The sequence below is a fragment of the Gekko japonicus genome, unplaced genomic scaffold (assembly GCF_001447785.1).
Source record: "Gekko japonicus isolate JY-2015 unplaced genomic scaffold, Gekko_japonicus_V1.1 scaffold3366, whole genome shotgun sequence".
NCBI lineage: Eukaryota > Metazoa > Chordata > Lepidosauria > Squamata > Gekkonidae > Gekko > Gekko japonicus.
The window spans coordinates 115,538-140,939 of record NW_015162578.1 but is presented as its reverse complement, the minus strand read 5'-3'; the positions used below and the strand labels follow the sequence as shown (position 1 = coordinate 140,939).

The window sequence follows — 25,402 nt, the reverse complement described above, 5'->3', positions numbered from 1 at the left end:
ACCTCTGAATGTCTCTTGCCTTGAAAACCCAACAGGGTAGCCATAAGTTGGCTGTGACTTGATGCCCCCTCCCAAAGAACTTACCTGTTGAGTTCTGCAATACTATATGCATGAGATATGTGAATGGATTCTCTTCATCGCTTCTATTTGTTTTCATCTGTTGGAGATGTAAGCTTACTATTCCCTATGCACTTGTCTCTTTTATGCCCTATGCTCTGTTTCTGTGTCTTTCATCATTTATATGCTAAAAATAGAATGGTTAAGCATGTCCATTTAATAGAGAGAGAAAAACAGGCCAACAAAATATAAACTGGTGCAGATTTGAATATTGGTATGTTTGATCAACTCTAGTGAGAATCAGAATTGACTGGGGGTGGGTGGGTCGAGTCGAAGCATCAGGGACAAGAAATTCAAAATCATCCTTAATGCAGATTTAACACTTACTGATTTCTGTGAGATTCAAGTGGGTAGCCATGATGTTTTAAAACAGCAGAACAAAGTTTGAGCCCAGTGGCACCTTTAAGACCAACAAAGTTTTACTCTGGGATTAAGCTTTTGCATGCCCACACTCTTCTTCAGATACATTGAAGCATAAATCACCAACCGTTACATATAGATAGTGGATGAGGAGGATGTTGCCAGGAAGGGCCAATTAGAGTCAAGATACATAAGCAACTGAGCAGTAAATATAGAAAAATTATCAACCTGATGATGAACCAAACTATGCAAGAAATACATTTTCTGGACCCTCTGTACAAATACACAATGGGCACATAAACACCACCTTATACCCGAAACCTACTTACCAAGAAGCATATCTACATGCTTCCAGCTGCCATTCTAAACATACCAAACATTGTATACTGCCAGTCTCTGTACTACAGCTGCATCTGTTCCAGTCCTACAGACAGAGATTCTCACCTGAGGGATCTACAACAAACCTTTTTGGAACTGAAATATCCACCCGATGAAGTCAAGAAACAGATCCAGAAAGCCACTGCCTGGAGAAGTGTGGGAATTACCATATTCCTAAATTACAGCTACTACAGCTGAATGGGACTGGGAGACATCTCCTGCTTGTTACCTGTCCTGGCCAAATTTTGAGCCTTAGTATTCTATGTCAATTGCAGCTTCCAAATCAAACAGAAAAGGCTTTAACTATGACTTGCACCAGAGGAATGTTCTATTTCATTCGCATTTTAACTGTTTTAATTTTTGTATGTTGTATATTGTTTATGATGTCTGATGGAACCCACCCTGAGCCTGCTCTGCAGGAAGAGCAGGACATAAATCCAATAAAATGAAATGAAATAAAAGTTAATACAAGAAGTAACAATACATGGTTGGCTAGATTCTTGTTCGAGAGAAGCCAGTCACAGTGGGCTCATGAACCTTTATTGACAAAACTCCCTGTTACCTCCTGTGATCTAGAAGCAATTTTTACTGTGATTTTCCAATGTGTGGAAAAAACAACAGCAACAACTTTTTCCCCAATGCAAGTCCAAAAGACCAAAAGCTATGGCAACCTCTTTCCACCAAAGAGGTGGGAAATGAATGGTATCAAATGATAACTTCCTTTGTTTCAGAGATGGATTTAGGGCTCCTCAAATGAACATTCGAATATCAATTAGTTAAACACTGAGAAAAAATGTATACTAACCTAGACCTTTGTTTAGTACAGAGTTTTCCAATCATTGCCTGGCTTTAGGCATTCCTCTGCACAGGTCCTGCCACTACAATAATCAAATCATCCACAAGGCTTCATCATATCATAGCTGGATTTGGCATTTCCCACATATTCAGAGAGATAAAAGATACATCTTTAACCCCACCCCAGGGAAATCCAGTGACATGTTGTGAAAGTAGCATGCCATGATCTGAATGGTTACTATGCATTCCTGTTGATCACACAAAAAAACTACTGCCTTGCTCTAGCACAGTGGAAAGATAATCAAGGGATTTCAATGATCTGGGGATCAGCCCACAAGGAATATCATTAAAAAGTAGATGCATAACTGAACTTCCTTTTCAAATTGAATATGCTGCTTGTGTATCCCTAGATGTTAAAATATATTACAGATATTACTAGTGACATGTGGTAATGTAGGACCCTTGGATCCCAGTTCTTACCAACAGAAAGGATGTGGAGTAATGTCATTATTTCAGTGGGATGCATGCTACCATTGGTGAAAGAAATAGAAAGGGTTCCTTTTATCACTGAAAAGGCCAGGGGTCATTTCCTGCAGGAGTGCACAGGAGCGGAGCTCAGGCAGTAAAGAGCCCAGGGGGTGGGCACATGTAATAAACCCCACCCCCTGCTCCCAGCAGCCCTCAGTCAGAGCAAGCAGCATCCAGGTAAGTTGCAGAGCCCCCCAGTCCAAAACAGTCCAGTGGCACCTTTAAGACCAAGTTTTATTCAGGTACAAGCTCTCCCTCCTCTGTGAGGACAGATTCTGCATGTTCCCCCTCCCCAATAGCTAGCAATCCAAAACAGTCCAGTGGAGCCTAAGTGGTGGGTGTTGCTTTTTGACACACTTCTGGTGATGTCAGGGGGTGTGGTATATGCAAATGAGTTATGCTAATGAATTATGCTAATGAAGGGGAGCGGTGGCACATCGGATTTATCCTCTGGTTATAATAGTAACATCTGAGCTGAACAGGCTTGCTGTCAGTTCTAGCCCCACGCTGGTGTGAGCTACCAGCCCTGTCCCCAGCTCGCCATCTACCCAGCGGTTCGAAAGCTTCGGCGAGTAGATAAAATGGGTACCACTCCTTAGAGAGAGTGGGAACCCTGAACCACCCCCTCGTGGGGTGGAGCGGTGTTAGCCGTGGAACGGAAGTCCAGCTTACAAGATTGGAAAACCTAGAGAGATCTCCTTGGCATGAAGACAGCCTGTAATGGGCCGTTCCAGCCAGGCAGTGGCAGTGCGGCATTACAACTCAAAGGAGTCTGGAGAGAGCTGACGCCATCAAACCAGGCCGAGGGGGGAAAATGTGGTCTGGATCACGTCTCATCTTCAAACTGAACAAAACCCTCATCGGCTGCAAATGTGTGTGAATTAATATGTATATATGTTGTCCTCCCTAACCCCACAAATCATTGTTAGTCCCTCGTGAAAAATGAGTAACTGTAAATCGCTCAGAGCCAGCAAGCTCTGCAGGATTGAGCGATCAATAAATTGAAAGATGATGATGATGATGATGATGATGATGATGATGATCACCACCACCACCACCACCACCACCACCACCACCACCACCACCACCACCACCATCATCATCATCATCATCATCATCATCATCATCATCATCATCATCATCATCATCATCATCATCATCATTATGCTAATGAGCTCCTGCACCTCTTTTTCTACTAAATGACCCCTGGAAAAGGCTATACTATGGTCATCATAGGCAGGTTCTTGCATTATTCAAAATTCTGTACATTAGAGTAAATGTGCTGCTGTTGAGCCTGAACAATTGGAAGCATGCTTTAGTCTCAGAAGTGGGGACCAAAGCAGCTTACATCATTCTGTTCTCCCCCTTTTGACTTGCACAACAACCCTGTGAGGTAGGTTAGGCTGAAAATCTGTAACTGGTCTGAAACCACCCACTCAGCTTCCACAGCAAGAACCTGGTCTGGCAGACCCTGCTCTGAAGCATGAACTGCTATCAAGAACCTAAAGAGGTAAGTCAAATGGAGTAGAGGGCAACAATTAAAACAATTAAAACTTAATGTATGTAATATAAAAATACATGTATTTATTAGTAAAGGATTAAAAAACATATAAGGGCCCAATTACACCTCATATAAAAATACCAAAATCATACACCCAAGGGCCAATGGAGTTTACCTGACACATTTCAGCCTGTTTAGGCCTCCTTCAGAGGTCAAACACAATGAGGAACAAATTGGCTTATGCCATAATACAATACAATTATTGTCATCTGGCATCTGGAGATCATTGTAAAAGCGGGAGATCTCCAGGTCCCACCTGGATATTGACATCCCTAGGGGAAATTCAGCCACACAGCGGGAGGTTGAAGAGTGGGTTTGATGGCCACTGGCCCACCTCAGTAGTCATCCAGCCATGGAGGAGCCAAGCAGGAGAGACATCCGTTTTGTTAGTTTATTCTGTCAGGGAAGTGGCCAAGCTGGCAGTGGGCTGGGAAGAGGAGTGGACCCTGCACTCAGTCAATAGCACACAATTACTCTTGAGTGGCAGTTGACTGGCTTGTGGCTGATGGAGTGCACAGCATAACCAACAGGAGAGCTGGAAAGTGTCAACGTGTTAGGGCTTTTATATATATCAGAGATAGATAGATGATAGATAGATAGATAGATAGATAGATAGATAGATGCAGGGCTATTTTGGGGCAGGAACGCACAGGAATGGAGTTCCGGCTGGCTCCCAAGTTGGCCACGCCCAGCAGGAACTCATTAACATAATAGGCCACACCCAACAGCAGAAACTAATTAGGATTTGCTACAATTAGGGGGTGTGGCCTAACATACAAAGGAGTTCCTGCTGCAAACAAAAAGTCCTGGGTTTTGACAACAAAAAAGGTAAAGAGAATAAGAAGCAAAAGGTGGGTGTGGCTGGATGACCACAATTTTGGTAACATGAGTTCCTGCTGTTGTGTATGGCCTATTATGCTAATGAGTTCCTGCTGGGCTTTTTCTACAAAAAAAGCCATAGATAGATAGATAGATGATAGATAGATAGATAGATAGATAGATAGATAGATAGATAGATGATAGATGATAGATAGATAGATAGATCTGATATGTGTGTGTGTGCATGCGTGTGCATATGTGTGTGTATTGTTAACATATAATCACATATGGCCTATTCTCATTTAGGGTGTCACTTCAGTATGTGGAGGGCTTATATTCCAGAATTCATCTCCAGTTATCAGTGGAATGATATAGATGTACTGCTCGTTTAATGATCTCCTGGGCTGGCCATTCTATTTATCCCCTGTATGATTGCTATTTGTGCTGTTTTGACTGTTTGATGACTTTCTGTGCTGGCTATCTTTGTGGCACCTTTGCTGAGAATTTATTATACTCTAAGGGAAAGAGAAATTTTGGTCTGGAATCAGTCTCACCCAATTATCTTCCAAACTACATCCTCAGTACCAGTCTATTGAACCCTAGTACAAGCTTTGGAGTGGTCCAAGGAGACAGTACATAACTTATTAACCTGCATGATTTTTTTTTGGGGGGGGGGATTACTGTGACTGACCGTAACTCTCTTCCATTCTTTCCTGGAGGACCCTGAGTGACTCCTTCCAACATGTCTCTTAGCACTCTTTTCATGATCCATAAAGGACTATCCTTTGGGCATTGAACCAACTGTCTATAGCAGGTTCCCTTGTGGCAAGAAGAAATTTTGCACCCATCCATATCCACATAAACATTCACTGAACTGAAATTTGCCTCACCAAATGACCAATGTCACAGGCAGCCATAATGAAATTCCAACAGTGGTACTTTGCTTCTTGGTGGCTGTTAATCCCTGCCACAGTGCCAAAGTAGTTTCTACAGGATAAGTTTTATTTTATTTTCCCCTTTTTCTTTATGGCTCACAAATCCTGTGCAACTATTAGCTAGCCTGCTAAATGCATCTTCTACATTTTAAGTACTCTGAACTGAAATCTGGGCCGCAAGGACAACTATTTCTTCTTGAAGACAAAATTTTTCTTTTGAGTTTCCTAATAGCATTTTTCATTTCTGCATTTCTCAGAGTATAAATTAATGGGTTCAACATTGGTGTGATGAGAGTATACATTAGCGCAACAAACTTCTCAGTCGGAAATACTTTGAAAAGCTGATTATAAGTGAACATTGCAGGTCCAAAATGTATGCTTACGACCATGAGCTGAGCGGCACAAGTAGAAAGGGCTTTGTGCCTCCCTTCCATCACATGTGTCCTAATCTTGATCAAGATCACAGAGTATGACACAAGGAGGGCAAAAAAGATGACCACAAGGAGTAGCCCACTGTTAGTAACCATCAGTATCTCAGTCATGTATGTGTCAGTACACGACAGTCTGACAAACTGGGAGATGTCACAGAAGAAATGGTCCAGCGTGTTGGGTCCACAGAAAGGCAGCTGAACGAGAATCCCAATCTGCACAATGGAGTGAATAAAGCCACTCATCCATGCAGCTGCTACAAATCCTATACAAACTTCTCGTTTCATGATGAGCAAGTACTGCAGAGGTTTATAGATAGCTATGTAGCGATCAACAGCCAGCAACACTAAGAAAAAATCTACAGCAGCACTAATGCAGTGGAAAAAGAAAATCTGAGCAATACACCAGTTAAAGGAGATGGTATTGGGTTGGGATAGGAGACCTCCAAGCATTTTGAGAACAGTCACTGTGGAATCAACAATATCTGTGCCAGCCAGGTTGGCCAGTAGAAAGTACATAGGTGTGTGAAGCTGTTGCATGAAGATCACCGTGAGGATAATGGTGAGGTTCCCAATCCATGTTGTTATATAGATAATGAGAAAAAGTAGAAAGAGGAACAAATTCACTTTGGAATTCTGGCTGAGGCCCAACAGAATAAATTCTGTCACTCCTGAGGTCTGGTTGTCCTGAGCCATTCAAAACCGTCACGATAGTGTACCTGCAAAAGGCAGAATTAAAAAAACCCATTACATAAGGTATGTAATGTATCATATATATCCATATATCTTTGGGAACATTGTTCTGAGTTCCAGTTTCACTGGCCAGGAATGATATGTAGCAAAATTCTTGGAATCATCACCTTACTGATAATTTGAGTGTCACCTACTATCATTGTGTGTTAGGGCTAATCATGATGCTTTCCTTTTATTTTCACACCTAGCACCTGAGTTTTTTTTTGAGGCCATTTGTAAATTGCTTCTATGATTTTGCAAAGTATGTATGTATGTATTCTTTTTTTATATATATATATATATATTTATGTCTTGCCTTTCCTCTCTCCTTAAGGTAGCTTTCACTTCACAAATTAAATAGCATATGCCATAAAATAAACCCCCCAAAATCCCAGAAGATACTAATAAAAACCCTGGCAGACAGAATAGCCTTGCAGTGCTGTCTAAGCATTTCTAGAGATGGAGCTCCCATCACCTCCTCAGGAAGCCCATTCCACTGAGTGAACTACAATACAAGAGTCATCTGCTATAGTTAATGCTGACCAGGCTACCATAAGTAGGAAGAAAGCTAGCAAGTGAGAACCTGAGGACCACAGCTGGTGCACAGGGCCATATGGGGCAATCCTTTAGGTGTGTGGATCGCAAAAGGCAGAATTTTTTTAGAATAGGCAAAGGATGTTCTTTGCTAGCCCCAGATGATAATAGAACTGCTGCACTCTGGAGGAGCTGCTGTTTCCAGGTTGCTTTCAAGAGCAGTCCAACAAAAGATAATCTCAGTAATTTACAAAGAAATATATAGTACGTACCCCGTACCTGAAGATCACAAGGCCCATCCCATGTTTCTTAGTGATGGTATTCTATCATATCATTATGGACCATGAGGATATGAACTGGAACAATTACTGTCCTCATTAGGCTTTGTTTTTGCACAATTTCATTTAGGTTAGCTGACTTCGTAACACCCTAACTTCTTATGGCCTAATTGTGGCCAAGTTCAGATGGGCAGTTTGCCCCGATAAAGGCCCGTGTGAGGAATGTTTCACAACTGGATTAAATGGGCCATTCACACAGGCACATCTGTCCGGCGTTCCCCACCCATACTCAACCCGTCTTGTAACACTTTGCTCCCGGGTTTAAAAGATACCAGGTGAAAGTGGTAGCAAACCCTGGAAAGCGTGTCTATCCCATGTATATCCTGCTTCCTGGAACTGTGAACGTCAATCTGGCAACCCGTGTTCATAATGTGTGCTGGCGGTTGCCCCAGGGATGCGCATAAGCGCTAATGCGCATAGCCGTCTGCCGTGGAGTGAGGAAAACACCTCCCTACAGGGAGGGCGGGATAAAAATCTAAATAATAATAAAATAATAAAAATAATTACAGTTGTGCCTCCAGGCGAACCGTGTGAACGCTCCCTTGCGCCTTCTCCCAGTATGCTCCTGCATCAGTCGCTGCAGTGTGAATGGGAAAACCCGGAACAGTTTGTTCCGGGTTTTTCTTGCCACAACTCCCTACCCCTTCAAACTGCCAGTCAGAACTCAGCCTGTGTGTTTATGATCTTCAATCAAAGTTGTGGACCTTTGTTTCAAGCCTGTGTCTGTGCCTTCCTTCAAATTTCTGTCAAGGTTTTTTTACAAATATATTTTATTAAATTTTCAACTGTTAACAATAAAGCAACAAGATGAGAACAACAATATATGACATAAACTAGTATCATAAATATACAGAATATAGTGCAAGAACACAGTACAAGAACAGCAGTTTGTTAAAGTAGTATCATAGAATCATAGAGTTGGAAGGGACTTCTGGGGTCATCTAGTCCAACCCTCTGCACAATGCAGGAAATTCAGAAATACTTCCCCCTCCATACCTGCAATGACCGCTGTTCTATGCCGAGAAGATGACCAAAAAACGTCCAGGAACCCTGACCAAACTGATCTGGAGAAAAATTGCTTCCTGACCAGTGTTCCATCTAAGCTGAGTTAGTGTGAGCTAGTTCACAGTTTTTAAGCTTCCAGCTGACATATTTTTGTCTTAGCTCAGGAAGGATGGCTCCAGAGCAAACTAATTTATGCAGTAGCCAAATTGCTCCCTTACAACTTTAATGCCAGTTGCTCACAAAGAAATTTTTTTGCTCACAAAACTCCACAGCTTAGAAGGATGATCAGCATTTCCCTGGGTGTGTAAGAAAGGGCCACAAGCACTGAGGCAACCCTTCCTGCCCTTCCCCTCATGATCTGCCTAAATTCATACAACCAACATTGCTGTCAGATGGCTATCTAGCCTCTGTCTGAAAACCTCCAAAGAAGTAAATATACTATGATAACATTCAATATGAGCATTTAAGAATAGTAATGCAAGAAGATGCTACATCAGCTATAATCCACATCAACTATAATCCACAAAGTTTAAGTTTTAAAGTGAGCAAATAAACCAATTTTTGGGAGTTTTTATATATGGACCCTTTTTAGTGGTAAGGTAAGACAGAACTGGAACACATTGTTCTGCAAAGTTTGAATTATAATTTGGTGATTCAGAGAGAGGAATGTGGGAGTTTTTATATATGGACCCTTTTTAGAGGTAAGATAAGACAGAACTGGAACCCATTATTCTGCAAAGTTTGAATTATTATTTGGTGATTCAGAGAGAGGAATTTGATCAGATAGTTTAGCCATTTCAAAGAAATCCCACAGTTTGTTAATCCATTGAGTATTAGTTGGAGGTTGTTTATTTTTCCATCTGGAAGCCAACACTAGTTTTACTGCTATCAGAAGAAAAGAAATCCAGTCTCGTCTATTTCTAGGAATATTGTGATAATTTATTTTCTTTTTTGGCACAGATATGTTGTAAGAAGTCCTTTCGTGTACCTGATCATGTTCTGTATTTGCCCTTCCCAGCATGTTTTCATCCCTGATTTTGCCTCATTAAGATGCAATGTGATAGTTTTCACATAGATATCATTAAGAGAAGAAAACAGAGAGAATGCAGTTCAATACAAACTGATGGCATGCATCTAGAACATATATCTTGTTCCTCAAGTTGAAGAATGTGTTTTACGAACATAATTAATAGTCCATCTAGTCCAACGTCCTGTTTCTGACAATGGCCAGACAGATGGCTCATGCTACCACAAGAATAAGCACAGTGCAAAATCCTTCAGCCCTCCCACAAGCTGAAATCCATCTATAGATGGACCTACTGTCAGAGCTTCACGTACATCATACATTTTCATAAATGTCAACATACCAAATAAGAAATGTCAGATTCTGGGCTTCAGTTCTTCATTTTCAGCTCAGTGACTCCTCTTTCTTCCAGCAATGTGTTTCCCTTACATCAAAGAATACTCTGTTTCTGATTTTTTTTTACAGTCCCAGAGATCTGAAGCTAATGAATTTAATTTTGTAACCAAACTGTGGTGATACCTAATATAATGGCACTGTTCCTTGCAACACTGATCAGTGTATCTAAAGCTACTCTGAGCACTCACAAAAATGATATCACATAGCATACATAATTCACTTCCAGCCAGCTTACTCTCTGCTCTGTGTTTCCCACCCCCATGCTGAAAAACTCCTACATCCTATGTTATTGCTGTATTCCAGCAGTCTGTTGCAATGATTTCATTTTATCATACAGAAGAACAATATCAGATATTTTGTGAACAGGGAATCAAACCCCAAGAGAGATAATTAAAATCATACCTATATTTTTAGAAGTCATAGCACAGAATGATTCATAGGTTATAACTGAGTGGAGTGTTCTATCTGTGTGTGTTTGTGTGTGTGGCTGTGTGTCATAAAATCATAGAGCTGGAATGGACCTCCAGGGTCATCTAGTCCAACCCCCTGTGCAAGGCAGGAAATTCACAAATGCCTCCCCCTCCACACCTGCAGTGACTACTGTTCCGTGCCCAGAAGATAACAAAAAACCTCCAGGATCTCCAGTCCAAGTGGCCTGGAGAAAAATGGTTTCCTGACCCAAAAGTGGCGATCAGCATTTCCCTGGGTGCGTAAGAAAGGGCCACAAGAACTAAGCACTGAGGCAACCCTTCCTGCTCTCCCTCTCATGATCTGTCTAAGTTAACACAATCAGCATTGCTGTTGGATGGCCATCTAGCCTCTGTTTGAGGACCTCCAGAGAAGGAGAGCCCACCATCTCCCAAGGAAGCCTGTTCCACTGAGGAACCACTTGAACTGTTAGGAAGTTCTTCCTAATGTTTAGCCAAAAAGTCTTCTTATTTAATTTCAACACGTTGGTTCTGATCCAATCTTCTGGGACAAAAGAAATCAACTCTGTACCATCCTCTATATGACAACCCTTAAAGTACTTGAACATGGTTATCATATTACCTCTCTGTCGTCTGCTCTCCAGACTAAACATAGGGTGCGTTCAGACGGCCTGGTGGGAGCGGTTTAAACTGCTCCGGTGTAAGGCTCCACAGTAACTCTCAGACGCGATAAGTCCTTTTAAGAGATTTTATTAGCAATCAGCAGAGTTGCAGTTGAATCAAAGGTCTTTGACAGAACTGACATACAATACAACTTGTGTCCTCAAGAGAACTCTGGGACAGCCTTCGTTCACACGTCATGGTTACATAGCATAAAGACAGGTTACTAGAATACAATGTCTACTGTGAGAATGTTTATCCAATACACTTCCTGCCCGGCCAAGACATGTCATAAGAAGCGAACAATCTCCTGGCTGATTGTGGAGGAGGCATCTTTAGAACAGGGTTGCTTAGCGTACTATCTACCATAGACATTTGAGCAGGTATCAACTATCCCTCTGCCTGAGAATGTCAGAGGAGGATGGGTAACTGAGTTGATTCATTGCTAGCAGGTGTTACTATCAGCATGAGAATAGAGCCCCAGTATGGGAACTTAGAGATAAAGCTTTTAGAATTCTAAAAGAAGCAGAGAAGGCAAAGCAAGGCTATGTACATCAGAACACCAGTGCATATCTATACTGACCCCCTTCCAGGTCCAATTCTGACATCCAGTTCCAAGTGGACTAATTTGATCTGGGGCAAGCATAGTCACACTCACCTCCCCCACCGCGCAACACATCGCTACCGGGCGTCCACACTAGGAGTGCAGCAGAGCGCATCGGCGAGGTTTTTAATAAACTATTATTTTAGATTTTGTGCATGCGCATAGGCAGCCATCCACAGAATTGAGATCTTTGCGCAGGCTCAGAACACCCTGTCCCAAAAAGCATGCCCTGAAGGAACACTGCCCTTTAAACTTTTACAGCAAAAAGAGCCAGACTCGTCCGAAGCCTAAAACCAAGCATATCGCTGAGGCAAAAAAAAAAGGCGACCGAAAAGCGGAAGCCTCGGGCTTCCCAGCAGAAGTGGCTATCAGACAGGGAAAAAGTGGCTAGAACCGTAGCACTCAGGATAACACCACCTGGGTACCTAGTGGCAAATTACACCGGTTTAAGGGATGTTTGTGATGGTTGGCAATGGTTAGGAACAGAAGACAGATGTTATGCGTATGATTGCATGTAAGTACTCCATTTCTAAGCAGCTTCTATACCAGCTTAAATGCCCCATCTGAACGCACCCATACCCAGCTCCTTCAATCTTTTCTCATAGGACTTGGTCTCCAGACCCCCTCACCATCTTTGTTGCCCTCCTCTGGACACATTCCAGCTTGTCTACATCCTTCTTAAATTGTGGTGCCCCAAACTGAACACAATACTTTAGGTGAGATTTAAGCAGAGCAGAGTAAAGTGGTACCATCATTTCACATAATTTAGACACTATACTTCTGCTGACAATCTGACAATTTGCCTTTTTAGCAACTGCATCACACTGCTGATTCCAGTGTATGGTCTACCAAGATCCCTTGTCATGATCTGGGCTGTGCAAGCATGGCCTATCAGGCCTATGGAGCCTGGCTAGCATTAGGGGAGGCTAGGCCTACAAATCCCAGAAGGCCTTAGGAAGTTTTGGCACCGATTTTGACCAATAAGGAAGAAGAGGGCTGGGGAATAAGAGAACTGGTACAACAGGGAAAGCTTTTCTTCTTCCCAGGGAACAGAGCCAGACAGGACTGAGGCTGCTGTGGGGAAGAGACCCTCATCCTGATGGAAGGGTAAGTAGTCTAAGGCCAATTGAGATAGTGAGTTCGGGACAGTATATATTTAGACATGTTAGGGCATTTGATTTCTTTTCTTTTCACCCACTTACTGTTATTATTCTGCACCTTGTTTGTTTGACCTCCTATAAAATAAACTTTTTTTTGTACTCTGCCTGGTCTTCATGCCTATTATTCAGCCAAAAGGGAGGTCTGAAGGTCTTGGGAGGGTGCTCTGGACTTTCTCAAGGGATCCTAAATCCAGAGTGGTGGCAGTGTCAGGTGACACCCCACTTGAACTGTGACACCCCTAGATCCTTTTTGCACATATTACTGCCAAGACAAGTCATCCCCAACCTATAATTATGCATTTGATTTTGCCTACCTAAATGCAGAACTTTACATTTATCCCCACTGAAATTGAATTTATTTGTTTTAGCCCAGTTTTCTAGCCTGTCAAGATCATCCTGTATCCTGACTCTGTCTTCTACCTTATTGGCTATCCTTCCCAATTTAGTTTCATCTGCAAATTTAATAAGCATTCCCTCTATCCCTTCATCCAAATCACTGATAAATCTATTGAACAAAACAGGTCCCAGGACAGATCCCTGAGGCACTCCACTTGTCACTCCCCTTCAAGAATTTATGCAGCAGCCAAATTGCTTGCTCACAACTTCAATGCCAGTAGCTCACAAACTAGATTTTTTGCTCACAAGACTCCAAAGCTTAGAGGGAGCATTGGCAAAGGTATACCACCTCTGAATATCTCTTGCTTTGTAAAACCCAAGTTGTCACCATAAATCAGCTGTGACCATGGCAAAACAAACAACGAACTTTCCACCATTGGGTCCCAGTTCTTTTAATGACTTAGCAATGCCTCTGGCCCAGCCCCAGCCCCCCCCCCGGAAAATTGGAAAGTCTACGCCCTTGGCTGTGACCATGGCAAAACAAACAACGAACTTTCCACCACTGATGTGGAGGTGTTCCTGGGCTTTGGGAGCCAATTACTTCCCATCACATACCCTGGCCCAGACACTATAAGATAGGCCAGAGTAATGGCTAGTCAGCTCCCTTAGCACTTTCACCCCCTCACTTTAGGATTGTGCTGTGAGAGAGTTTCTCCTACTTTCTGCATGCTCACCTTCTTCTTGCTTCCTGTCTGTCTTTGCTTTATCTCATCTTTGACTTCAGAGGAGTTGTGTTTAAATATAACTTATTTACACTGAGAAAGAATTTATCTGTTGTTGTGGAATAATGAAATATATTAAAAGGTGTTCTGGACTGGTGATGTTAGGAAACTGGGGGTGATGAAGATCTTTAGCCTCTTATTGATGCAAGCCAGATTCTGCTGGCCAGGGCACCGAAGCCAATTGTAGCCCTTCCCGTTCTGGATTTGGGAGGATGGCAAGCCAATACATCTGGCCAACAAGTATGGAGGGACGTTCCACTTCTTTTTTATAACAACAAAGCAGGTGACCAGAGGTAATGTTCACAGGACTAATGATGCTGTAGGTATGGTTCAATTACAATTTGAAATCTCCCCAAATGAATCCTAAACTTGCTGGGCCAAGATGCCAACTCAGATTGTCAGCTCTTCTATTCTTGGAAGGAAAAGAAAGCACTCACCACATGACACTAAAGAATGCAATCAGTAGTTCAGGCACAACAGTAGCACATTTGATGTACAGATTTTTAAATAATGCAATAACCCTGCGAAATATTTCATGCCAGCAAGTTTTTGTTCATTTGTCCAATCCACAGCATAGCCTTTTGAGTGGTCACAAGTGGGAGAGCTGGTAGGATGCATCCCATTAAAATCAGTGCATTGCTTAGTGTCCTATCCGTTGATAAGATCCCAGAGGTCCTGCAATTCCACAAATTCATGAACCATGTCGCTGGTAATTTTGTTATTCACATCTTTACATCTTTTTAAAAAAATTATCTTCACAATTTCATTCCATTTTACATCAATATATACATAAGTCAACTCTTACTTTATACATAGATTTAAAATAATGATCCACTTGTTACTTCCAATCCATTATTTTAAACTAGCATTAACTAAACATTATTCTATCTTCTTGTGTTTTAGCCAGTCATAGATTATCTTCCATCTATTCAAGAAAAGATCCTCTGGTTTATTGTTCAATACTAAACTCAGCTTGTCCATTTCCGCTATATCCAGAATCTTGTGTTTAAGTTCTTTTATGGATGGTATGGCTTTTGACATCCAACGTTTAGCTATCAAAATTCTTGCTGCTGTTAAAGTGTAGATTATTATATGTTTGTGGTTTTTTATATTGTCCCGAATCATATTAAGCAGATATGTTTCGGGCGTTAGACGGATGTTTAATTTAAACGTCTCCAAAAAGATTTTATATATTTTTTTCCAAAAAGATTGTATTTTACCACATCTCCACCATATGTGGAGGTAAGATCCTATATTACTTCCACATCTCCAACATAAGATAGAAGCATTAGGAAAGCATTTGGCAATTTTTTCAGGGGTCCAATGCCATCTGTAAAACATTTTGTAGATATCTTCTTTATATGCCGTCGCTCTCATATTTTATTGAACTCCATGTTTTCTGCCATTGGTCTGCTTCTAGTGTATAACCTAACTCTTTTATCCATGCTACTATTGTGTTTTTAATAATTTCTTCTTGGAGATCCTCCTCTAACAGCTTGTTATATATTTTCTGGATTAATTTATCACTTGACGAAAGCCAGATTTTGTCCATTTCATTAAGGGTCGTGTAGAATCCTACTTTCTTATATAGCATGTATCTTGCTTTAATTATATTTATTTCCCACCATGACAGTTGTGTGTTTTGTTTTTTTATTAATTCATCTGCTTTTAATTCTACTTTTTCATTTAATAGCCTACTGTATGTTTCTTTGGTCTCTTCTATTATCAAAGTTGGTTTTGTAAATGCCTCTAATGGAGATACCCACAAGGAGGTTTTAATGTAGAATTTTTGTTTTATTATGTTCCAGATTTTCATCAAGGCGCTTCTTATTATATTTGTATGGAAGTTGGCATGGATTTTATCCTTTCCGTACCATATGTACGCATGCCACCCCATTAACAAATCCGCTCCTTCTAACGCTAAGGTTCTCACATCTTTTAGTTCCATCCACTCTTTGATCCAAGTCATTGCTGCTGCAAAATAGTACAGCTGCCAGTTGGGCACAGCCAGGCCTCCTCTCTCTTTGCTGTCCTGCAAGTTTTAAATTTTATTCTTGGCTTCTTAGATTGCCAAATAAATTTATTTACTATTGCAATATCTTTACATCTTTACATTGCTGGGTAGGCTTTTTTTTTGTCTTTTTCGTTCTCACTTTGTATGTGCTTTTTGCTTTCTCCTTTCTTTTCTTTTCTTTTGGAAAATTAATAAAATCTTTATTTAAAAAAGATACACAAATAACATATTCAAATAAAAAAGAAACTTCAGTTATGCATATACTTTTTTAATGATGTCCCTTGTGGTTTAATCCTCATGTCACCAAAACCCCTTGATTATTTTTCCACTGTGCAGGCATGAGAGAGCATTCTTGTTGTGTGACAAATAGGAACACCATTGTAATGTTCCAGATCATAGCATGCTGTTTTCACAACTTGTTACTGTTTTTCCCGAGGGATTAAAGATGTATTTTTAATCTCCCTGAACATGTGTCCATGGCAAACCCAGCTATGACATGAGGATACCTTATGGATTGCTTGATTATTGCAGTGGCAGAACGTGTGCGAAGGAATACCTAATGTCAGACAATGATCAGAAAACTCACTATGAAACAAGGGTCCAAGTGAGTATCCAGGGATTTGTTCATTGCATGCCTGATTCATATTCAGTTCTTCATTTGAGGAAAATACTACACAGCCTTAAATCCATCTCTGAATGAAAAGAAAAGGAAGGAAAAGGAATAATCATTTCATAACGTTCTTTTCCCTATAGCTTTGAAAGAACTCGCCATGGTTTTTTGTATTTTGAGCTCCTAAAACTTACGAAGATACAGCCTTATTTTGTTACACAGACATTCCTTCTACCTATTTCCCCCCCCACACACACAGACACACATTGGAAAATCACAGTGAGAACTGCTTCTAGATTATCAGGCAGTGACAGTTGGTTTTGTCAAACAAGGTTATGAGCCCACTGTGACTGGCTTCTCTCAGACATGCATTTGGACTCTGGCACCTCAGAGGTTAAGATGCTGAGCTGCAGGCCAGAAAATCTGTAGTTTGGCAGTTTGATACCCTAGTGCCATGTGACGGAGTGAGTTTCTATCTCTGCTCCCAGCTCCTACCAACCTAGCAGTTTGAAAGCAAGAAATTGCAAGTAGATAAATAGGTACCACTTTGCTGGGAAGGTAACAGCATTCCGTGCACCTCAGCGTTTAGTCATGCCAGTCACATGACCACAGACAGTGTCTTTGGACAATGCTGGCTCTTCGGCTTGGAAACTGAGATGAGCACCACCCACTAAAGAGGGATTCGACTGGCTTTTGAGCAAGGGAAAACTTTACCTTTACTATACATTGTTACCTCTTGTACTTACTAGCAAAATATGTTCTGTTTAGTTTGGAACCTGCAATTGATATAGAATACTGAGGCTGAAAAGCTGACCAAGCCTGGTCACAAGTAGTGTATGTTTCCAATTCCAGTTCCATCATAGTACCTTTGTTTGATGTACCCAGACCCACTTAAAAGTTCTAGTGATGGCCATTAAAGTGCTGCACAGGCTGGGACCTGCATACTTGTCTTCTCCTGTACCATGAATACCCAATCAGTGGGATAAATGCTAATCAATTTCCCATCCAAGAAGAATCAGAGAACTCCATGAATTTAAAGCATTTCTAATGATGATGTCTACTCCGTAGATTGACCTGCTAAGTAAAGATTGTTTTGCAGTTTTGCTTCTGGCTTTCTGACTGCTAGTTGAAATTTGGATGGTTACTGACACTGGAATTGGGTTTCTGCTGCAGAGTTTCTCCTTAATTTTATTATGACTTTAGATGTTTCCTTACATTGAATCCCGCCAGCTTTTTTTGCTCAATCTTGCTCAGCTCTACTGCACACTATATAGCACTTCCTACATAGCTTTTGTCCATGCCAGTTACACACTCATTTTGCTTTCATCCCCCTGTTCTTATACCAAGGACTCGAACAATAAAACCAAAAAACTTAAATAAAACCCGTATCTGAAAACCCTTCTCTTTGACACTTTTCTGCAGCCTCTAGAAATCAAGCAATAAAATAAGTACATTGAGAATCGGAGTCCTCTGAGAGGAACTGAATGTTTTGCTCCAATTTCATTAATCAAGGCATGGCATAATCCATTTTAGCCTAAACTGGAGTACACGTAAAGATATTGCAGGAGAATATGTACAAGAAGAAGAAGGAGAAGAAGAGATTGGATTTATACACCTCCCTTCACTACCCAAAGGTGTCTCAGAGCAGTTTACAAACTCCTTTCCCTTCCCCTCCTCATAACAGACACCCTGTGAGGTAGGTGGGGTGGAGAGAGCTCTTGACAGAAACTGCTCTTTTTCAAGAACAGCTCTTATCAGAACTACAGCTTGCCCAAGGTCATCCAGCCAGGTGCAGGTGGAGGAGTGGGGAATCAAACCCGGCTCTCCCAGATTAGAGTCTGCGCACTTAATCACTACACCAAACTGGCTCTCAAGAGAGACCACTGACTGGAATGGGCAGAGATATAACTGATCTGAAAAAGGGATCTATAGAAGATGACCTAGCGATACCATTGAAAAGGGGCAGTTGAATCATGAATGCATAAAGGTCCCACATTACTTTGGACTAAGCAAGGAATCTAAATAAGGAGGGAATTTACCCTTAGATGAAAGGCCCCAGGCAAATGGAGAACAAGTGAGTGTAATTCCTGTCTCTGGCACAAAACAGTTAGGCCACATGTTTTTTTGAATTAATTTATAGAGGAAGAAAAACAATCCTCCACTTTTAGATAAGTTCTGTTCAAAAAGCTGGAACCAGGGAGTCTTACCAAGCTACCCACAGGGGCCTCAAAATCAGATGGAACCAAAAATTAAAGGCTTGTACCGAGGCACAGGCCTCTATAGAGTTAAGACCAAAGTCATAACAAAGGGCTGATGATGGGAGCTCACTGATTGCCTGAATAAACAAGGACTGTATGTGTAGAATTGTCCAGAGCAGAAATGCATATAAAGACGCCATACAAAAGTTGTGAAATCACAATTGAGTTAAAAACTCTAATAGCCACTGGAATATAATGTGTCCCATTAGAGAGAGAAAAAAAAGAAACACAAAATGGTCTTCATAGTAGCCATAGTCTTCTGAGTGACCAATTGTTTCTGACATCTCCAGGACAAGGTAGAATGAAATAACACAGCCAAAATACCTAAAAGAGGAAACCTGCAAGATCTTCCACCCATTAAGTATCCATGTCTCTCTTTTGATCAAAGAGCCAGGTGCAAACTTTATAATCATGTAAACAATAAGTATGGGTTTTCAAACCCCAAAGAAAAGCAACCAAGTTTTGGGAAAGTAAAAATGAGTCACTTGTGTAAAGTAAAAGAGGGACTGAAACATCCAGTAATTTAGGCAAATAAAGGATGGGGTCAGTAAAAAAAAAAACTCGCAAATCAGACAAATACAAACTAAATAAATATGGTCCTGTTGAACCACCTGGATAACAAGAAAGGAAGTTCTTAAGTGACCATCACTATTACACCCCACTTGGGGAGTAGCCTATCTGTTCTGGGACAATGATCTTAGAATCAGCCATCCAAGAGTGATGTCTGCTCAAAAAAATGCTGCATAGATATTACCTACAAGTGACATCAAACTAATGGGTTGAGTTCTTAGAATTGTCCTTATACCCAGCTTTATGGATTGTGCCAAGTATACTAGAACAACATTCAGGGTGCATCACACCAGTGGAGTTCGCTCTAATAAAATCTGGGACAATGATCTTAGAATCAGCCATCCGAGAGTGACGTCTGCTCAACAAAAATATTGCATAGATCTTACCTAAAACTGACATCAAACTAATGGGTTGCGTTCTTAGAATTGTCTTCATACCCAGCTTTATGGATTGTACCAAGTATACTAGAACAACATTCAGGGGGCATCACACCAGTTGAGTTCACTCTAATAAAATTATTAGCCAAAAGAGGCACCCACCAGTCCATGTTATTAATAAATCCTGCTGGAATACTATCAGGACCTGTGGCCTTCCGAATATGGAGTCCTTTAATAAGGTTCTCTGTCTCTGAAAATAGGACTGGCTGCTATTCTGGAAGATCAAGAGACATTGTGGCAAATTGTCATCCTAATTTGACTTAGAATACAATGATGAAAACTGTGATACCCAAGTCTGAGTTATTAATAAATCCTGCTGGAATACTATCAGGACCTGTGGCCTTCCGAATATGGAGTCCTTTAATAAGGTTTTCTGTCTCTGTACATAGGACGGGCTGCTATTCTGGAAGATCAAGAGACATTGTGGCAAATTGTCATCATAATTTGACTTCGAATACAATGATGAAAACTGCAGTAATATGAGAGAGACTCAGAGGTTAAGACACTGAGCTGCAGATCAGAAGGTCTGTAGTTTGGCAGTTCGAGACCCTAGTGCTGTGTGAGGGAGTGAGCTCCCGTCTCTGGCCCCAGCTCCTGCCAACCTAACAGTTCTAAAGCACGAAACTGCAAGTAGATAAATAGGTACCGCTTTGGTGGGAAGGTAACAGCATTCAATGTGCCTCGGTGTTTAGTCATGCCTGCCACATGACCAAAGAAATGTCTTTGGACAGTGCTGGCTCTTTGGCTTGAAAATGGAGATGAGCACCACCCCCTAGAGTCAGATTCAACTGGCTTTCGAGCAAGGAAAACCTTTACCTTTACCTTTTTACCTCTAGTTTTTAAAGAAGAGGAGACAATCAACCAGAATCTGGATGTCTCATCACACTAAGCAGCCTTGATTAGCATCTGCCAGGATCTCATTCTGGCAGCAGTTTTTTCCCCCCTGTACAATTTGCTTACCAGCCAGGAGATCTTTCACCGAACTATCAGTCCGAAGCTTTCTCATAAGTTGCAATTTATGGGATATCAGACATTTAGCAGCCCTACTAGCTCCATCAAATTCCTTATGAACAAACTGCCTTATGAACAAATGGCTTAAGTAAGAATGGAGAGAAAATCTCCATCAGTCTAGAAAAGAGACCCATCTCCTTCCTATGGTCAGTGATAGTCATAATCAATGTATTAAAAGTCTGACATTATTTGAATCCTACTTTCAAAAGAGAACCTAGGGATGGGGACCAGAGAATGGCTCTCAGACCCTTCCCATGCATTTCCAAATTGACTTTTATCCATGCAATGACATGATCTCCGGTATAGTTTTTGAGGGTCATGGTGGTCAAAGGGAACACCAGCTGCAAAAGCTGGTTGAATCCACCACAGAGTCTTGTAATGATTGTATACCATGTTGATAGTCACTTCCATGGCAGAGAATGTATATGCATTTTAAAGCATATGCATTTTTTAAAAAGGCAAATAAGGCATCTGCTTTAAACAATATGCCAATATATTCTTAAAATTATTTTCCAATCCATTATCCAATGATTGGAATGTGCTCACAGATAGGTAAATAATTAAAATTATGGTGGTGTGAGAGGTGTGACATTTTCTGAGGTGATTAACAATGCCATACTAAGCAAAGCTATACCTTTATTAGCCCACTGACTTCAATGGGATATATTCTGTTTAGAATTGCAGTATAAAACATACAGTTTGTTGGGCTGTTGAAGAATATTTGGAGTTTTAACAAGTGAAAGAGCTCACCAGAATCACATTTATGCTTGATTTTAGCATAACTACCTTAGTCTGTTCAATGAAGTACTGAAGAACACAATTCTATGCACACTTAATTCAGAGTAAGTTTCACTGAAATCAACAAGAGCTAAATTTACACTAGGGATGATTTTGAAATTCTTCTCACTGATGCTTCAGCTCCAAAGCCCCCATGTTATTTTATCTTCTCTCCTGTGCTGATAACGCATGAGAATCTGCAAATCTGCACCATTTTCTTTTTTGTTTTCCTGATTTTTTCCCAATTAAATTTACATGTTAATCAGTTCTGGTTTTAGCATATAAATGGTGACTCTCACAGAAACTCTGCATAGGGCATAAGAGAAAGAATCACCTTGGGAACATGATCAATGCAAATGGGCAGAATGGGGGGGGGAACCTTCTATCTCCAACAAGTGAAACATCTAGAAATGAAGATGGGAAGATGCTCACATCATTCAGAATCATAGGACTGCAGTAGTCCACAGGTAGGATAATACTTAGCACTAACTCATTCTTTAGACATTATGCTGGTAAGCATAGGAACCTGTGAGGTCTTTTAGTTTAGGTGGAAATTAAAAGCTACAGAAATTATGGGATATAACAACAGAAATTATGGGATATAACTGCACTCCCACCGTAACTCCCCCCCCTTAGAAAGTTTTATGACTTGAGGAGGGTGCTATTAACTGTGTGGTAGTCACATTATGTTCATACAAAGCAAGATGGGCTCTGGGTAATCTGTTTATTAATGGATTTCCCAAACCAGTAAGAAAGAAGCCATATTGGGGTACATGATGGGGATAGACTAATGGTGTTATCCATATGCCTTCTATGAACACAATAGCTACTGTTAGGTTTTATTTCCTCTCACTAGAGATGGTAATTGCATACTATAAAATTCAGAGAGTAATCCAAAGCAGGTCTAATAATAAGAAAGTCTAATTTTATTTCATGAGGCTTACTTTCTGGAAGGAAGTATTCTTAGGATTGCAGCCTACGTTGTTTTGGATCTCATTGAAGTTAATGTGACCGTAGCCTAACTATATATAGGATGGCAGCATGATTTATGCTTTTGAACCACCTAATTTTGCTTTTTGATTAAATTTGTTTCAGAATTGAACTTCTGGCTCCAGATACACAGCTGTCTCTACTTATTGATAAACTATCATTAAGAATCATTAAGAATGTGCTCAGCTGACCCAATGAATAGAAGTTCACTTTCTCATATAACTGAATGCAAAAATTATAGACCATTTGAAATAATGAACTGAGTAACATCTGGGTATGTAATACGCAGAAATTAAATCCTCACTTTTCACATTGGCAATGAATTCGACAGTAACAAAATTTATTCTCTTGGGCTTCTCTCAGAATCCGAGGGTGCAGACCATCCTCTTTTTCATTTTCCTCACCATTTACATCATAACGTGGCTGGGGAATCTGACAATCATCATTACCGTGATTTTCATGCCTCAGTTCCACACACCCATGTACTTCCTTTTGGCCAACCTGGCTGTCACAGACATCAGTGACTCCACAGTGACTGCAATCAAAATGCTGTGGGACCTCAGCTCTCACACAAATACCATCTCCTACAACTGGTGTATTACCCAGGTATTCTTCTTCCATTTTACTGGAGGAACTGTGGTCTTTTTCCTAGTAGTTATGGCTGTTGACAGATACATAGCGATCTACAGACCACTGCAATATTTGCTTATTATGCATCCAGGAGTGTGTGTTGGTTTGGTGACAGGTGCTTGGTTGGGTGGCTTTGCCCACTCCATTATACAGGTAGCATTAATACTTCAGCTGCCCTTCTGTGGATCCAATATTTTGGACAATTTCTTCTGTGATGTTCCACAGCTCATCAAACTGGCTTGTACAGATACATACATCACAGAGCTACTGATGGTTTCAAACAGTGGATTTCTTCTCACACTAATCTTCTGTGTCTTACTTGTATCATACACTGTCATTTTGATAAAGATCAGAACTCATGTCACGGAAGGAAAGCACAAAGCCCTGTCCACATGTGGTGCACAAATCATTGTTATAAGCTTAAATTTTGTTCCAGGAATGTTCATTTATGACCGTCCCTTCCGGGTATTTCCAGGAGACAAAATAGCCTCTGTTTGCTATACCCTTATCACTCCAATGTTAAATCCAATGATCTTTACTCTGAGAAACAGAGAAATTAAGGATACTATTAGAAAACTAATTAGAAAAATGATCTCATTACCAATAAAAGAATCAAAATAATGGGGTTGATTTGGCTGGTGTTTTTGCTAAATGTTGCTAATTTCTATTTTAATGTCACATTCCCCATGACATATGAGTTTTCTTTTTGTAGTTCCCATGAGTGCCACCACCACCCCAGTCTTTTAATAGCCAAAGATGACTTGGTCTTTTTTCAACCCATTGAAAAACTGAGAAAGAGTGTGCATGTTGCATGGAATCCACACTGATGAGAGAGCTGCTGCTGAACACACCTCCCTTCTTTCAGAACTTTATATGGTCTGGTGATACAAGCCAGCTTTTAATTGTAGGTGGACAGGGCCGGCTTGAGGTTTTTTGGCGCCCAAGCGGGGCTACCTTCTGGCGCCCCTTCCCGCATGCGCCAATTTATTTTTATTTATTTATTTATTTATTTTGAGATTTTTATCCCGCCCTTCCAAGTGGCTCAGGGCAGCTAACAAGTGGCTAATGCCGGATTAAATAGATAAAATACAAGATTAAATAGATAAAATACAATAAAACAATATTACATATCCACAATAAAATTCATAGTATTTAAGGTGCTCTATTATCCTATATTTAAATTACCAAGATGGACAATAATCCCAAATCGACGGCCAGCTTTATTAAATACTGAGGGCTCCAGCAGTTATGTTCTCCCCACTTCCACTAGGTGACACGTACCCCCCCCCCCATTATAGGGGTAGATGATGGAACAGTACCACAGTGGTGGAATAGTGACGGCAGTGGCTCCCACTCAAAAGCCTGGCAGAAGAGCTCCATCTTGCAGGCCAAGTGGGGACAATGCTCTGAGTTCTAGTTTCACTTGTCAGGAATGATATGTAGCTCAATGCAGGTCAATAAAAACTGATGGCATGCATCCTGAACATCCTGAACATGTGTCCTGTTGCTCAAGTTGAAGAGAATATTTTAAGAATACAATTAACAGTCCATCTAGCCCATCACCCTGTTTCCCACAGTGGCCAGCCAGATGGCCCAGGCTACCACAATAATAAACATAGTGGAGAAATTCCTCAATACTCCCAAAAGCACATGGAATTCAGAGGCTTCTACAAATGGACTTACTGTCAGTGCTTCACCTATATCATACATTTTCATAACTGTCAACAAACCAATAATGAAATTATTAAAATTATACCTATATTTTAAAAATACATAGTTAGCATAGAATGATACAAAGGTTATAACTGAGTGGAGTACTGTGTGTATGTGTCTGTGTGCCGAGAAAAAAAAAGTTCACTCACTTAAAGAAGATGTGGTGATGATATTAGTTAACTGGAACACAAAAGCAGAAAACAAAGCAGAATTGAATAATGCTGGAGGATTTGGGCTACTGGCATGAAATGAAGCAGGAGAGTGACTCATAGAACTCTGTGAAGACAACAATTTCTTCATTGCAAGCACATGTTTCAGACAACCAAACAGACAATTGTATACCTGGACATCACTGGACAGCCAATATAGAAATCAAATGGATTACATAATCAGAAGCAGAAGATGGAGGAGCTCTATTTTCTCTACTAAACAATACCAGGAGGTGATTTTTGAACAGAATATGAACTGTTAA

The 25,402-nt window shown here is 40.7% G+C and overlaps 2 protein-coding genes across 2 annotated transcripts; one reads left to right on the top strand and one right to left on the bottom strand.

Moving 5' to 3' along the window:
• Positions 1 to 5,621: 5,621 nt before the first annotated feature.
• On the bottom strand, positions 5,622 to 6,617 carry LOC107106314 (olfactory receptor 4D1-like). The gene has a single exon (XM_015406445.1). It carries the CDS (start codon positions 6,615 to 6,617, stop codon positions 5,622 to 5,624), a length of 996 nt encoding a protein of 331 aa, XP_015261931.1.
• A 13,353-nt stretch (positions 6,618 to 19,970) lies between these two features.
• LOC107106313 (olfactory receptor 4D1-like) lies at positions 19,971 to 25,402 on the top strand. Its single transcript, XM_015406444.1, has 3 exons — positions 19,971 to 19,995; positions 22,919 to 23,817; positions 25,304 to 25,402. Exons 1-3 carry the CDS (start codon positions 19,971 to 19,973, stop codon positions 25,400 to 25,402), a joined length of 1,023 nt encoding a protein of 340 aa, XP_015261930.1.